This window comes from Canis aureus, chromosome 7 (genome assembly GCF_053574225.1).
Source record: "Canis aureus isolate CA01 chromosome 7, VMU_Caureus_v.1.0, whole genome shotgun sequence".
Lineage (NCBI taxonomy): Eukaryota > Metazoa > Chordata > Mammalia > Carnivora > Canidae > Canis > Canis aureus.
The window spans coordinates 37268779-37281737 of NC_135617.1; the positions used below are offsets into that span (position 1 = coordinate 37268779).

Genomic DNA, 12959 nt, shown 5'->3' on the forward strand with positions numbered 1-12959 from the left:
AATTTTTTAAATTATTTATTTATGATAGTCACAGAGAGAGAGAGAGAGAGAGAGAGAGAGGCAGAGACACAGGCAGAGGGAGAAGCAGGCTCCATGCACCGGGAGCCCGACGTGGGATTCGATCCCGGGTCTCCAGGATCGCGCCCTGGGCCAAAGGCAGGCGCTAAACCGCTGCACCACCCAGGGATCCTGATATGCCTGGATTTAGTCACTGAGAGTCTATAACCAGAGATTGAGAAGTCTCCCTCGCTCTCCACTGCTCTCCCTCATAGTAATAGAAGCATTGGAATAAATAAGCAGATCTTAGGGGAACAGGAACAATATAGGACACACAAGAAAAGACTAGGATGTGTCTTTGAATGAAGAATAATGGACTGAATGGATAACGAACTAGGACAACTAAAGGAAAAAGAAAACCTATGGGCCAGAATTGAGAAAATTTCTCCAGGTACCGGTTTTCACCAACTTCTTTTTAAAAATTTTAAAAAGATTTTATTTACTTATTCACGAGACACACACACACACACACACACACACACACACAGAGGCAGAGACATAGGCAGAGGGAGAAGCAGGCTCCCTGCCAGGACTCTGATGTGGGACTCGATCCCAGGATCCCCGGATCATGACCTGAGCCAAAGTCAGATACTCAACCACCAAGCCATCCAGGCACCCCTTCACCAACTCCTTAGTGAAGAAGGACTGAAAGTGTGTTTCAGAATCCTACCGAATACCCTCGGTAGGCTTCTACATAGAAGGATGCTAACGATTAAGTTGGGTATACAGTGAACTATGTTCTACTGTGAAAGAAACCCCTCAGGTTTTGTTACAGACAGAGCTTGCAGAAGTGGGCACGCTTCTCAGTCAGGGATACCATGTCAGGGATGTGAACAAACCGGTTAAGTGGAAGCCCTAATAGAATCCCCTTTTGACAATAATTGTTTCTGTCAACACAAGGCAAGTCATTATCAGGTAATTTCAGAAAGTGCCAGGAAACATCATATTTTGTGAAAAATTATAATCAAAGTCTGGCTGAAGCTAGGCCATCAATATGGAAAATCAGGAAAAATGTTAAGTGCAGTGCAATGGTTGGCATTTTGTGGAAATACTGAAAATGTCAACTAGGGAGACTGAGAAAAATATGAGGGAAGAAGATGCCATTGGAAAATAAGTGTAAAAGAGGATATGGAGAAGATGAAAGGTTCATATGCATGAATTAGTCAAATATAAAAGCTTGATAGCCTGTGATTTCTACTGCTTGGAAAAAAAAAATCCCATTGTTGCAGAAGTCTGTTATGTTAGCTCAGTATACTGTCAAAACCACTGTACTAAAATGCTTCTTTTTTGCCAGTATTTTTGTCAATTTTTAAAAATATTTTATTTATTTATTCATGAGGGACACACAGAGAAAGGCAGAGACATAGGCAGAAGGAGAAGCAGGTTCCCTGCAGAGAGCCTGAGGCAGGTCTCCATCCCAAGACCCTGGGTTCACAACCTGAGCCAAAGGCAGTCACTGAACCCTGAGCCACTCAGGCACCCCTCTTGTTGATCTTATACTGATAATCTCCAGCAGGTTTTAGGACACTGTGGGCCTGGGACCTGGAAAATAGGAGTTAAAGAAGAGAGGAAGGGGATCGATGGGCTTACTCACTTTAAGAGGAGTTGAGGCTTCTATCACCTCATGCTTTGCATTTCTACTCTTTTGCTATCTTTAAGTGAGACCCCATTGGTTATTATGAGCCTGAAAGGGAAGAGGAGTCTCCAAGGAAGCCACTTGAGGAGGTGGTGAGGAAGGCAACTGCTTCAGTATACTGTCAAAACCACAGGAAGGAAATGTACTGGTTGATTGTGTGTGGGGAGGCTTTAAGTGATCTAAATGGGAATTCATTTATTTTTCCCCTAGATTTTCCTTTACCCATTTTGTGCTTCTTTTGAAATTTAAGGAGTTAGGCCAGTTTGTGCTCACAGCCTCATGGAAATTATGTGATAAAGGAGAAAAAAAAAAGATTTCTAAATCTGGCTTGTATGTTTAAAAAGCATAGATACTTGTGAGAACAGAAATGACATGTAGACAGAATGTTTGAGAGAAAACATCTTAAGGGCATTGTTCCTTTTCACCCTTACAAAGTAGAGATGATTTCTTGGCTGTGTCAGTTACTGCTAGAGGTTGCTTTCCCAATAGCCAGTTTCCCAACATAAATCCTCAAATCTATCCAGTTACAATCTCCCTTTCTCCTGCTTGGTCCAAGGGCTTCAGAGGAGTCTGGCCCCAGATCCAGGTGCTGGATCCTGACTACTGACTGCCAATGCTCATTCTCCTTACCAAGGTTCATTTCAGGCATAAGACCTACTTCCACTAACTAAGATTTGAATGGATAGTTTTCCTCACTGTAACAAGAGATACCAACATAAGATGGTCCCTTCTCTGCCTCTCAAAGTGTTGTGTCTACATAAGATGCCTGGAGCTGCTGCCATTGAGGAGGAGGTAGGCACAGAGATAGGCAGAGTCAAAAGAAGATCCAAGAGAAGCATAGAGAAGTCAAGTCAGGATCCCGATGTTTGTTGCCAGGAGTTGTCCTACCTCTGAATTTCTTTTTAGACGGTAAGATAAACTTACTGTTGAAGGTATCTGAATCTGTTTCTTTTGTGTCCTGCAGCCAAATGCATCCTAACTGGTATACTGGCTGGAGGAAAACAGGAATGTGTAAGAGAAGTGGAAAGAAGAGATACCAGCAGTGCCTGGAACAAAGAATTGGCCACAAGGCACACCCACCTCCACCCCCGTGCCACCATTGCAAATTATTCTACATCTTCAGCCCATCCAGCCTCTGCTCAGATGAACTCCATATATCTCCTGTACCCAGGGTCGTACCAGTCTTTCTCAAAAACATCTGGTGAGAATGTGCCTCCCATAGCAGCTAGCATGAGCCCTGAGGATTGTCCAGCAGAATCAATATGTCCCCCTGAAGCAGAAGCAATGTCAAACATGTTAAAACATGCAGCTTATACAAAGCACGTGGGGGCACCTCTCTGGCAAGATTATTGTATTCTCCCAGTCCCATTCTGAAAGGCATTCCCAAGTACAGCAGGTCCTAGCAAGTATAGCTCTCCTTGACTGCAGACTTGTCACCAGAAATCTGGACTTTCTCCTGTCTCTACATTAGTTTCATTCTTGTGGATGTTGGCTGCTTGGTATTCCTTGCAGTCGGCCACTTTCTATTCTCTCTATTTGCTTTTCTGTTGTTGATAGCTGTCCATCTCCTGACATTCAATTTTGCATCTTGAAACTGGCCTCAGATGACCTCACCATTTGCCTCCCTCCCTGGGTAAACAGACACACATCAGCATGGTTATTATCCTGAGGCTCTTCCCAGATACGTGATCAAAACAGAGAGGGTCATCTAAAGGCCATTTCCTCAATTTGCCTAATCTTCCACCTCTGGCAGTCTTTGAAGATGTTATAGTTCAGAGGTTTGGCAGTGGGGATTAGGAGAGAGTCAGGATGGGACAGTGACAAAGGCAAATGTTTTCTACAAGAATGGGATCTAACCAACTGAAGATGGAAGGGTGAAAGTGCGTGGGGGGCAGGGGGGCAGGGAAAAAGAAGAAATGAAGAAATGAAAGAGGCCTAAAGGGGGATTGATATGATATTTGGGGGCACCTCTGTGAGTGCGTCTAAAGAGAAGGCTGTGAAATTAGGCTGCCTGGGTGTGTACTGTGGTGCCCTGACTTATATCTGTTAGTTCTGGGCAAGTTATTCAGCATTAAGTCTCAGTTTCCTCATCCATAAAATGGGGATAATAATGAACTTACTTCATAGGGGTACTGGAAAAATGTAATGAAATAAGAGAACTAAAGCATTGAGAACATTGTCTGCCACAGAGAAGATCCAATAAATGTTACTTTTAGTGTTATCTTATATGTTGAGATAAAAATATTATTTCTAACTTACCTAATTTTAAAAAATTTTACTTTAAAAATAAAAATTGCAGGGTGGCTCAGTTAGTCAGGCATCTTCCTTTGGCTCAGTCATGATCCCAAGATCCTGGGATTCCAGGTCTTGGAATTGGGCCCTGCATCAGGCTCCCTGCTAAGCAGGGAGCCTGCTTCTCCCTATTCCCTCTGCCCCTCCTCCTGCTTGTGTTCATGCTCTCTCTCCCAAATAAATAAATAAAATCTAAAAGAAATAATAAAATAAATAAAAATTGCATATATTTAAAGTGTACAGTACGATGACTTGACATATATATACGGAGTGAAATGAAATTGTGGTATAATTATATAATGGAATATTATTCATCCTTAAAAAAGAACGACATCCTGCCATTTGCAACAAAATGAATAAACCTGGAGGACATTACGCTAAGTGAAATAAGCCAGACACAGAAAGAAAAAACTGCATGATTGCAGTTATATGTGGAATCTAAAAATGTCATATCCTACTTACTTTTAAAAATTATACAAAGAGGCTCAAATACTATTGGTTGGCCAATGGAAAATTTCTATTTCTTATTATTGGATTTATAAACTATAAATACTATAAATATCATATTGGTCAAAACAAATTTGCTATGGGGACGCCTGGGTGGCTCAGCGGTTGAGCGTCTGCCTTTGGTTCAGGACATGATCCCAGGGTCCTGGGATTGAATTCTGCATCAGGCTTCTTGTGGGATCCTGCTTCGCCCTCTGTCTATGTCTCTGCCTCTGTCTCTCATGAATAAATAAATAAAATCTTGAAAAAAAAAGAAATTTGCTATGGCTATACCACACCAGTCCATTATAGTTTACTTTCTTCCTTTTGCCATTTGTTAATTTCTGGCTTCATCATCTGCCTATTACTTTCCACTTCTCTGGTATACATGAGTGTGCAATATTGGAAGACAATTATACCCTTCTTAAGTGTAATTATGTAAATTTCATAAAAAACTAAAGCAAAAAAGCCCAACATGCAATATTTAATAACTTTTATAAGAGTCATTAAATTATAAAAACAATACCATATGTAGTAAAGGGCATCACATTTGGCAGGAATTATTAAAACTTATGAATTAACCCTAAACTTCCTTTGTTTTTTTTTATGATAGTATCATTTAGTTACAAGTCCATTTCAAATGTAATTTAGTTATTAACTTAAAGGCCAATTGGACTTCTCATTATTCTTTCTATTATTCATCCACTCTTCCTGAGCTGTTTATGAACAACGAAATGCCTAAAATATGTATAGGAAAGAGAGAAGTAGAAGAAAAGAGCCCCAGAAGTGAATGAGGAAATAGATCTGGAATAATTGGGAGTTGGCTGTGGTATTATATATTATTTTCTATGGGTAGCAAGTGGTTTTTAGATATACTTAAAATCAAAGAGGCAGTATAAATAAAAATGTATAATTGAAGTCTACATTTATTTGATAGCTACTTTAGTTTTTTTTCTATAAAAAGAATCTTCCATATCCCCAAGTCCCAAGGTTGAGTTAAATCAGAGGGAAAGATTCTGAACTATTGGATAAAATGAGGAGTTAGGAGTTATGATCTTCTGCAGGTGGGCAGCCAACAAAGCTACTTCCACAGAACAGCAATCAGGCCCTCTGTCATCTGGGGAACTCAGAACCAATTGAGATGGGCATCAACTGGGAAAAGCAATTCCTTTTTAACCAAAAAGAACTATACCTATATGAAATGATGTAGAGAATGGATGGCAGGAGACCTTTCCAATTTGTTATTTGTTAAAGAATAGGACTTCTGTTTGTATCTGTCTGAGCTCTGAGACATCTTTGCAGTAACTGAAATACTGTGATGGATAGTGCTGACGCTAGGAGTCTTTGAAAAATGCTTTCCCTCTGGCCAAACATACAAGTAGAATTCATTTTCCATATTCAGAATCCAGATCCTTTTTTTACTTAGATGTGCTCAGCCAACCATAAGGACCTCATAGCACAAAGTCAAATATTTTTTGAAGCCCCCATTTGGAAGAGTATGGACCCACTGTGGGTCATGTATGCATTTCTAGCACAGTATGAATCCAAGGTTGGGTTTGGAGATATGGGCTCACCCCGGCTTGTCCAGGGATGCTATGATTCGGGTGAGCAGGAGTTCTGCTATGGGCTGAATTGTGTCCCTCCAAAATTCAGATGTTGAAGCCCTCACTCCTAGTACCTCAGAATGTGACTCTATTTGGAGATAGGGTCTTTAAAGATAAAATTGAGTTAAAATGAGCTCATTAGGGTATGCTGTCATGCAGTATCACTGGTGTCTTTATAAGAAGAAGAAAGCTGGGCACAAATGTGAATTGAGGGAAGATGAAGTGAAGCCACAGGGAGAAGGTGGCCATCTAGAAGCCAAGGAGATTCTCGGACTTCCAGCCTCCAGAACCATGAGAAAATAGATTTCTGTTGTTTAAGCTACCCCAGTTGTGCTACTTTGTTATGGCAACCCTAGAGCCGAATACAGCTCTATTTGCAGTATGTTAAACTTTGTCAGACAATCCACATCTACACTCAACAAGAACTGATCCCCGGAACTAAGACAAGGTGCTCCTTCCACCTCTTGGCAGAAGGGTGGGAATCAGCCTAAGGAGAGGTGTTAGACCAAGGCCCCTAGAGTCAGGAAAGGAGAGAGGATATTGTGAAAAGGCAGCCCAATTTTTTAATAGAAAATCATCATTTGTTTTCTTTTGCAAAAGCTTTACATGTTCATTCTAGAAATAGTAGGAAATACAGTGAACAAGATGAAGAAAGAAAATATAACTATGATCTTATTACTTGAGGTAATTGTTCATACATTATTGTAAATCTTTCCAGACTTTTTCCTGTAAGTACATGAATTTACACACACACACACACAGAGCAAAAGGGAATAATCTTTTTTTTATGATCATCTTTCCATGTCAATAACTTTTGATTTATAGCATCATTTCTAATGTTTGATATTATTTCATTATACCGATTATATCCTAGAAATGGAATTTGGTGGGTAGGATGTATCCAAGCTTAGACATATGAACAGGCTTTTGATATATGTTGCCAAATTGCCTTCCAGAAATGATGCATCCATTTATATTCAGAAAGTCTATTTTGAGTGCAACATAAAGCCCTGTAACGGGTAACTCTTGACTCAGCTGTTCATGGGCTTTCAGCCAAATTCCTAGGGAGGAGAGTGTGGAAACCAAAGGACACTGGAAATCTGTGCCTCCAGTGACTCAGGACACTAAGAGGCTTGATGGGGGAGTGTCCAGTGCTGGTGGAGAGGGCATTTCCTACCTTAGCAGAGTGACAGGTGGAGGGAAGCCTGGCAGGATCAGCATGTCCTGCAGCCAAGATTGGAGCTGCAAGCTCCACCAGGAGGGGCTGCATTGGGTCAGCAGCTAGGCATCTACTTGGAGAGCAAGGCACCCATGAAGTTGTGGAGAATGAAGAGGTGTAAAGAGGGGGCTCATGTAGCTCGAGAGTGGGAGTAATATCCCTGGGGATCTCTGAATGAGCTGGAAGGAACCCGTGGGCTGAGGTTCCAGGGATTTCACTGCAGGGAGCCTGAGATCACTGAGATTATGACCCCTGGTTGTTAATTTTATCCCTCAGGCTTTCAGAGCCTGGGAAAATACAGGTTATACTAGGGAATGAGAACAGAAGGACTGATCCCCTTTGCAGTTTTTATGCATTAATGGAAGATGCTATTTGACTTTGGTTCTTTGCCCAGTATAAAAGATCCCAGGGGGGCATACTTAAAAGGAAAACCAAGCTAATCTTAAATGAAAAAGAACTGTTTTATAAACATGAAAATTACATGGCACTCAATAAAATGTGTTGGCAAGTAAACTTCCGACACATTGTATGATAAATAGGTTAGCTTCTCTTGGGAGAATAACTTGAATTCTACTTATCATTAGATAAGAACTTTCAACAGGAAGCCCTCTAAGGAAGATAAGTAGTGGTCTCAGATTTACTGGTGAATAGAGCAAAGTAGAAAAGGGAATAGCACCTTCATTGTTGTCCAGAAAGGTATTGTTACCCTTCTTAGTGTGTCTCAAGACATTCACAGAGCACCTGGTCATCTTTGGGCCATGGACCTTTGCTGGTCAGACATAACCTACACATAAGAAGGACAGTCACGTTGATCTTGATACGGACTTTATCTGAGAAATAATACTGTGTTGTAGATAAGACTGAAGAAGCAACAACATTTTGTTTGATTTTTTTGAAATGTAGATTTAGCTGCCAAAGTTGCTCCCAAAAGCAAACTTATGTTCTGTACATTTGCCCAAGGCAATGAATAAATTTTCAATAAAACAAACAAACAATTCTTTCCTTGGGGTTGTTTTCTTCTATCTTCAAGTGGTACCATGGAGAATTAATTACTTCATAATCTTGTTCACGATAGCCTATCCAATTAAACATAGTTATGGAAAAACAGGGCTTACCGTCTATCACTGGTTTGGGTTGAGAACTTTTGAGGCGCAGCGAGGGCCGGAAGCGGGTTCGGTCATTGAAGCTCCAGCTCTTCTGCACTTTGGTGGGGCTGCCCTCGGCTGTGATGTCGGTGCTTGGGGACCTCCTGTCACCTACTGAAGCTTGTCTGCTCTTAATACTCTGGCCCCTCGGGCTAGCCATGCGTACCCGTTCCTTAAAACTTAGCTTCTGACTGTGGACAACAGAGGCATGATTATTCCATTTCAAGCACTTTCTTCCACTCCACTTGGGCAAATACTTTGATGAAACTGTTTATTATATTTCAATAGACAAAATGTTTTCAGCGAGTAGGAGCATAGCAATATATTCTTCACTTATTGAAAATATGAGCTTTATTTAATCTCTCTGTTTGCATTCATTTGAACTCAGTCTCACTGTACAGGTAGGCACACCCTCCCTGGATTCAGCACAGAAAGGATCGACAACAGGTATGGTAGTTTGTACACAATTACACTGCAAATAAGCAAGAACTGGTTCAGTGTTTACTTTATAAATAGAATTTAGTTTTAACCTCAATTTAAAACTTTTGAGACTTAAAAAAAGTAATTTTTTCTTTGGGAGCATATCTCTTTGTACTTTTCTAAGCATTTCTACAGGAATGACAGTTACATATACACATATATCTCCATTCTGCATGCATTTCATATTCCAGGCAAGATTATGATATCCATAAATTCATGCAATCTCATAGCAGTTGGTAGTAGTGCATACATAATATTAAACATACAACATTTAACACCCATTTCTTTTATGCTTGCATTCATTCTTGTGAGACAAAAACCACACAATGTAGAACAGCTCCAACATATAATGAATGTGATGACTGATTAACGGAATGAGATGTTATGTTCACTAACACAATTTCCTGCTATTAAACAGGTTATTGATTTGCTGTGGCAGCTACTGGTAAATTATATTTGTTCAGACATTCAGTTCTCAGATGCCAGTGAGGACTGAAATGCTGTGGGTTGATAAAGGAAACATTAACAACAACAACAAAACCCAAAGTGCATCTCCATGCTTTCCTAATCAAAAGATGTGGTGTGATGTGGTGGGAAGGGCAGGTTGGAATCAAAGAAAGTTGGGGTTTGGAGTCCTCATCTCTAATACACAGATGAAAATAGCAACATCACTAAGGGATTTTTGTGGGAATCAAGTGAACTGCAAGAACTGTTGTGTCTTCATTTTGTTTGTGTTCTTGTTTCATCAGAAAATGACACTGGTAGCTAATGAGAGGCCCAGGACTCTTCAAGGTCAAGGTCTGAAGAAATAAAGGGTGAAGGGTCTGAGGGCAGTAACTTGGAGCAGCTCCTCTGAGATACTGAGACCTGCAGTCATGCTGTAGCCTGTGTGGGGCTTGATGGAAGCAGTGTTCTCATGGACACGGATTATCTGAGACCAAGTGGAGCCCCTGTTCTTTCCACTTACCGCAATGTCCACTGTCCCCAGCTGCAGCATGCCAACAGCAAATGTGTTTAGTGGTTATGTGTTTTGTAGCTAACAAGAAACAGTAACATTTATTTTTCCATGCCTAGTTACTTAACAAAAGATATTCTAAAAAGACACCACATTTTATGTGTTTACATGAAAACAAATCAAATAATGAGCTATGGTGATCAAAAAGTCCTGGTAACAATAAACAAGTTGACCATGCAACTGACAGCTCTCCTCTGAAATGCAGACATAGCTAAGTCCAGCATGACTAGCTGAAGGCACATGCAAAGAACAGGCTGGGCAGTTTTGTAATGGGGTCAGGTGGGTTCAAGAGTTCTTTAAAACAATCCCGTCAGTCAAAGGTTTTCTCCATACTTGACAAATGCATGATTAAATGGTAGATCACATCAAACAACAGCAACGATAACATAGAAAACTGTATCTTTTTATGCTGAAGCTAGGTTCTTCATGTCATTCCAAACCTTCAAATTATTTAAACAAATCCTCAAAGGGATAGGGCCCAAATTGTCTACTCTTCTCAAGCTTTGTTTTATTTAAATAGTAAAAATTTCACACCTCCCTTCAATTTCAGCACATCGGTTCCATCATTTAAATTTATGATGATCGGGTTCAGGAACATATGCTCAACTCTGCACCTTCATTTAGATTAATGGCTTAAGTTTACATAGCTAGCACTACAAGTGTTCTCACTATACTTGATCTCATTGATTACCTTTTCTGGAACTCATTGATGTTAATTACTACAGAGGATTGAGTTTAGTTCATATCAAATTATTTTCTCAAACTTTAAAGATATATCTCTTTCTTATACCAACTAAATGAAGAGAAAACTGATGAAACATCATCATAAAACCATTTAATATGAAATTTAAATTTAAATTGTTTTCCCTTTTAAAAATTTCAATAACCGAAAAAGTAAAAAAATCTGAAATAAGTATCAGTGTTAAAACCTTCATGGCTTATTTACAATAACAAAATATTTAAAAACAATTACTCCTATGAAAATATTTCAAAAAGTTGCCTCTATGAAACATTTTGATATTATCTTTAATAATTAATGGAAGTGGAAATAATATTATTCTCTGAATCTTAGTACTATTTAAAGCATTTAAAATTGATACAAATGAGTTCTAGTTACCATTTCCCTTTTGGTCCTTCTTAACTGCGTAAATATTTGCCAATGTCTAATATTAAAAGAATTACCAAAATCATTTTAAAGTGAATCCAACATATTACATATGAAATTGGGGGGAAAAAGGCGTAATACTTTCACTTTCTCTTTTGACAGAATTGTATGAAAGTTAAGAATAAGATCTTAACCCAGAACTTTTTAACCAGGCAAAATTTTGTTCTCCAAAGCAAAGACCTGTTCTTACAAAAATTCACTTTTATTAGTTTTTCTACTTCTTTTCCACTTTGGAAATCAACAGAGCATCTTGGTTAGACAACTATTAAACTGACTAGATGGCTGTTATTGAAAATGCACGTTGATTAAAAATAGAGACTCTTTTCTGGTCCATTCAAGTTTTCATTATTTTCCTACTTTTAAAAAATCACATCTATAAACATGATTTTAAAAAATAATATGCTCCATGCCCAACGTGGGGCTTGAACTCATGACCCTGAGATAGAGAGGTCACATGCTCTGCCAGCCAGATGCCCCTATAAACATGAATTTTGAGGAAGATTTTGTAACAATGTTTTTAGGAAGATTGTCAAAGATTATTCCCAGGAGGCCAACAAGAAGATCTCTCTCTGGAAAAAAGTAATCAACAGGGCACTGTGTTCATTGACTGTGGCATCTTTGAGTATGCAGTCCCACCTCCCCAGCTGAGGACTCTACTAGAGGGCATTTGCACAACTATGGGGGATTGTGCAAGGGAATCCTTCCCTCTCTAGGAGCCAGACAGGTTACTCAAATGGCTCAGCATGCAGGCTACTGCTAAATGTTCCCTGCCAGGGAACTGTGTGGCATTACCGTAACCCCACAGTAATCCTCTTGGACTTGGAATGCTGTGGTTCTTGTTATACTTAATTAGGGTTTTAGTCCTTCATAGGATAAGCATTCTACAAATTCTCGCCTCAGGCACAATATGGGGACCGAGCCATAACAATCCAGTGCGTGCAGCAGCTTAGCAGTTGTCCCACCACAAGGAGGCGCCAAGGGGCTGACTGCCAGTGCTGTGTGGGACCCTGCCTAGTTATCCCTGGGGTGGAGTATCAAAGCAGGCAACAGGCACGGGGGAAAATTACAAGCGGGTTGAAAACCTCATTCAAGAAGTCCTTAGGAAGAGTGAGTCTCTGAGCAGGGCTCAGGTAGGATGGCAGTGTAACCTGGTCATGCACCTGAGGTTAGTTGGCATTCTCAAATTTCATGTCAATAGCCAGGATGCTGGGTACCTCTGCTTCCGTGAAGTGTACATTCTGAAGAGCTTCTGCTTATTACTACAGAACTTACTAGGAGTGAGGGAAATAGAGCAGCACATTACTAAGCATTTCACCACCACGAAAGTGCTTTGGGATTTCTTTTTCTTTTTAGAACAACGAAGTCATTTGGCCTTAATGTTTTTCAGATATAAGTATACAGATTACTTAAGCAGTAAGTACTATGTTGTTTAATTGTGCTGCTTGGAATATAATCAGTGCTCTTAATGGTGAGGTTGAAGTAACGGAATGTGAAATAGGCATTACAAATGATAGTAGTCTGTGTGTTAGCATGTGATTCATATGAAAGAGCATAAATATTTTAAAATATAGCAACCCTTGTAATAAATAGCAATGCAATACAGTATAAGTGAGGAACAAAATATTTCAGAACTTTAAGAATAAATATTTATAGGAATCAATGAAGTTGGTAACAGTAATTGCTTTTAAATATTAAAAACGTTCTTGATTTGTATAAAATACCTGCAGTTATAGTTAATATCAGTAATTGTCAGAATACATGCTCAGAAAGGTCAGAAGAAAAGATTTTAGGTTACTAGCTTGTTAAAGAAAGAATTTCTTATTGAAAATCTTTTGATGTGTTTTAAAAGACTAAATCCTT

General features: G+C 39.5%; 1 protein-coding gene across 3 annotated transcripts in view; it reads right to left on the bottom strand.

Annotated features, from left to right (window-relative positions):
* The window catches only part of KCNQ5 (potassium voltage-gated channel subfamily Q member 5), a 499459-nt gene that overhangs the window by 51567 nt on the left and 434933 nt on the right, over positions 1-12959 (bottom strand). For 2 of the 3 annotated variants that reach the window (XM_077903400.1, XM_077903399.1), the window contains one exon: positions 8410-8630. In XM_077903400.1, the coding sequence (XP_077759526.1) occupies positions 8410-8630 (221 nt within the window). Of the gene's footprint in view, positions 1-8409; positions 8631-12313; positions 12371-12959 lie in introns of all 3 variants that reach the window. The other variant, XM_077903397.1, reaches the window with a different exon arrangement.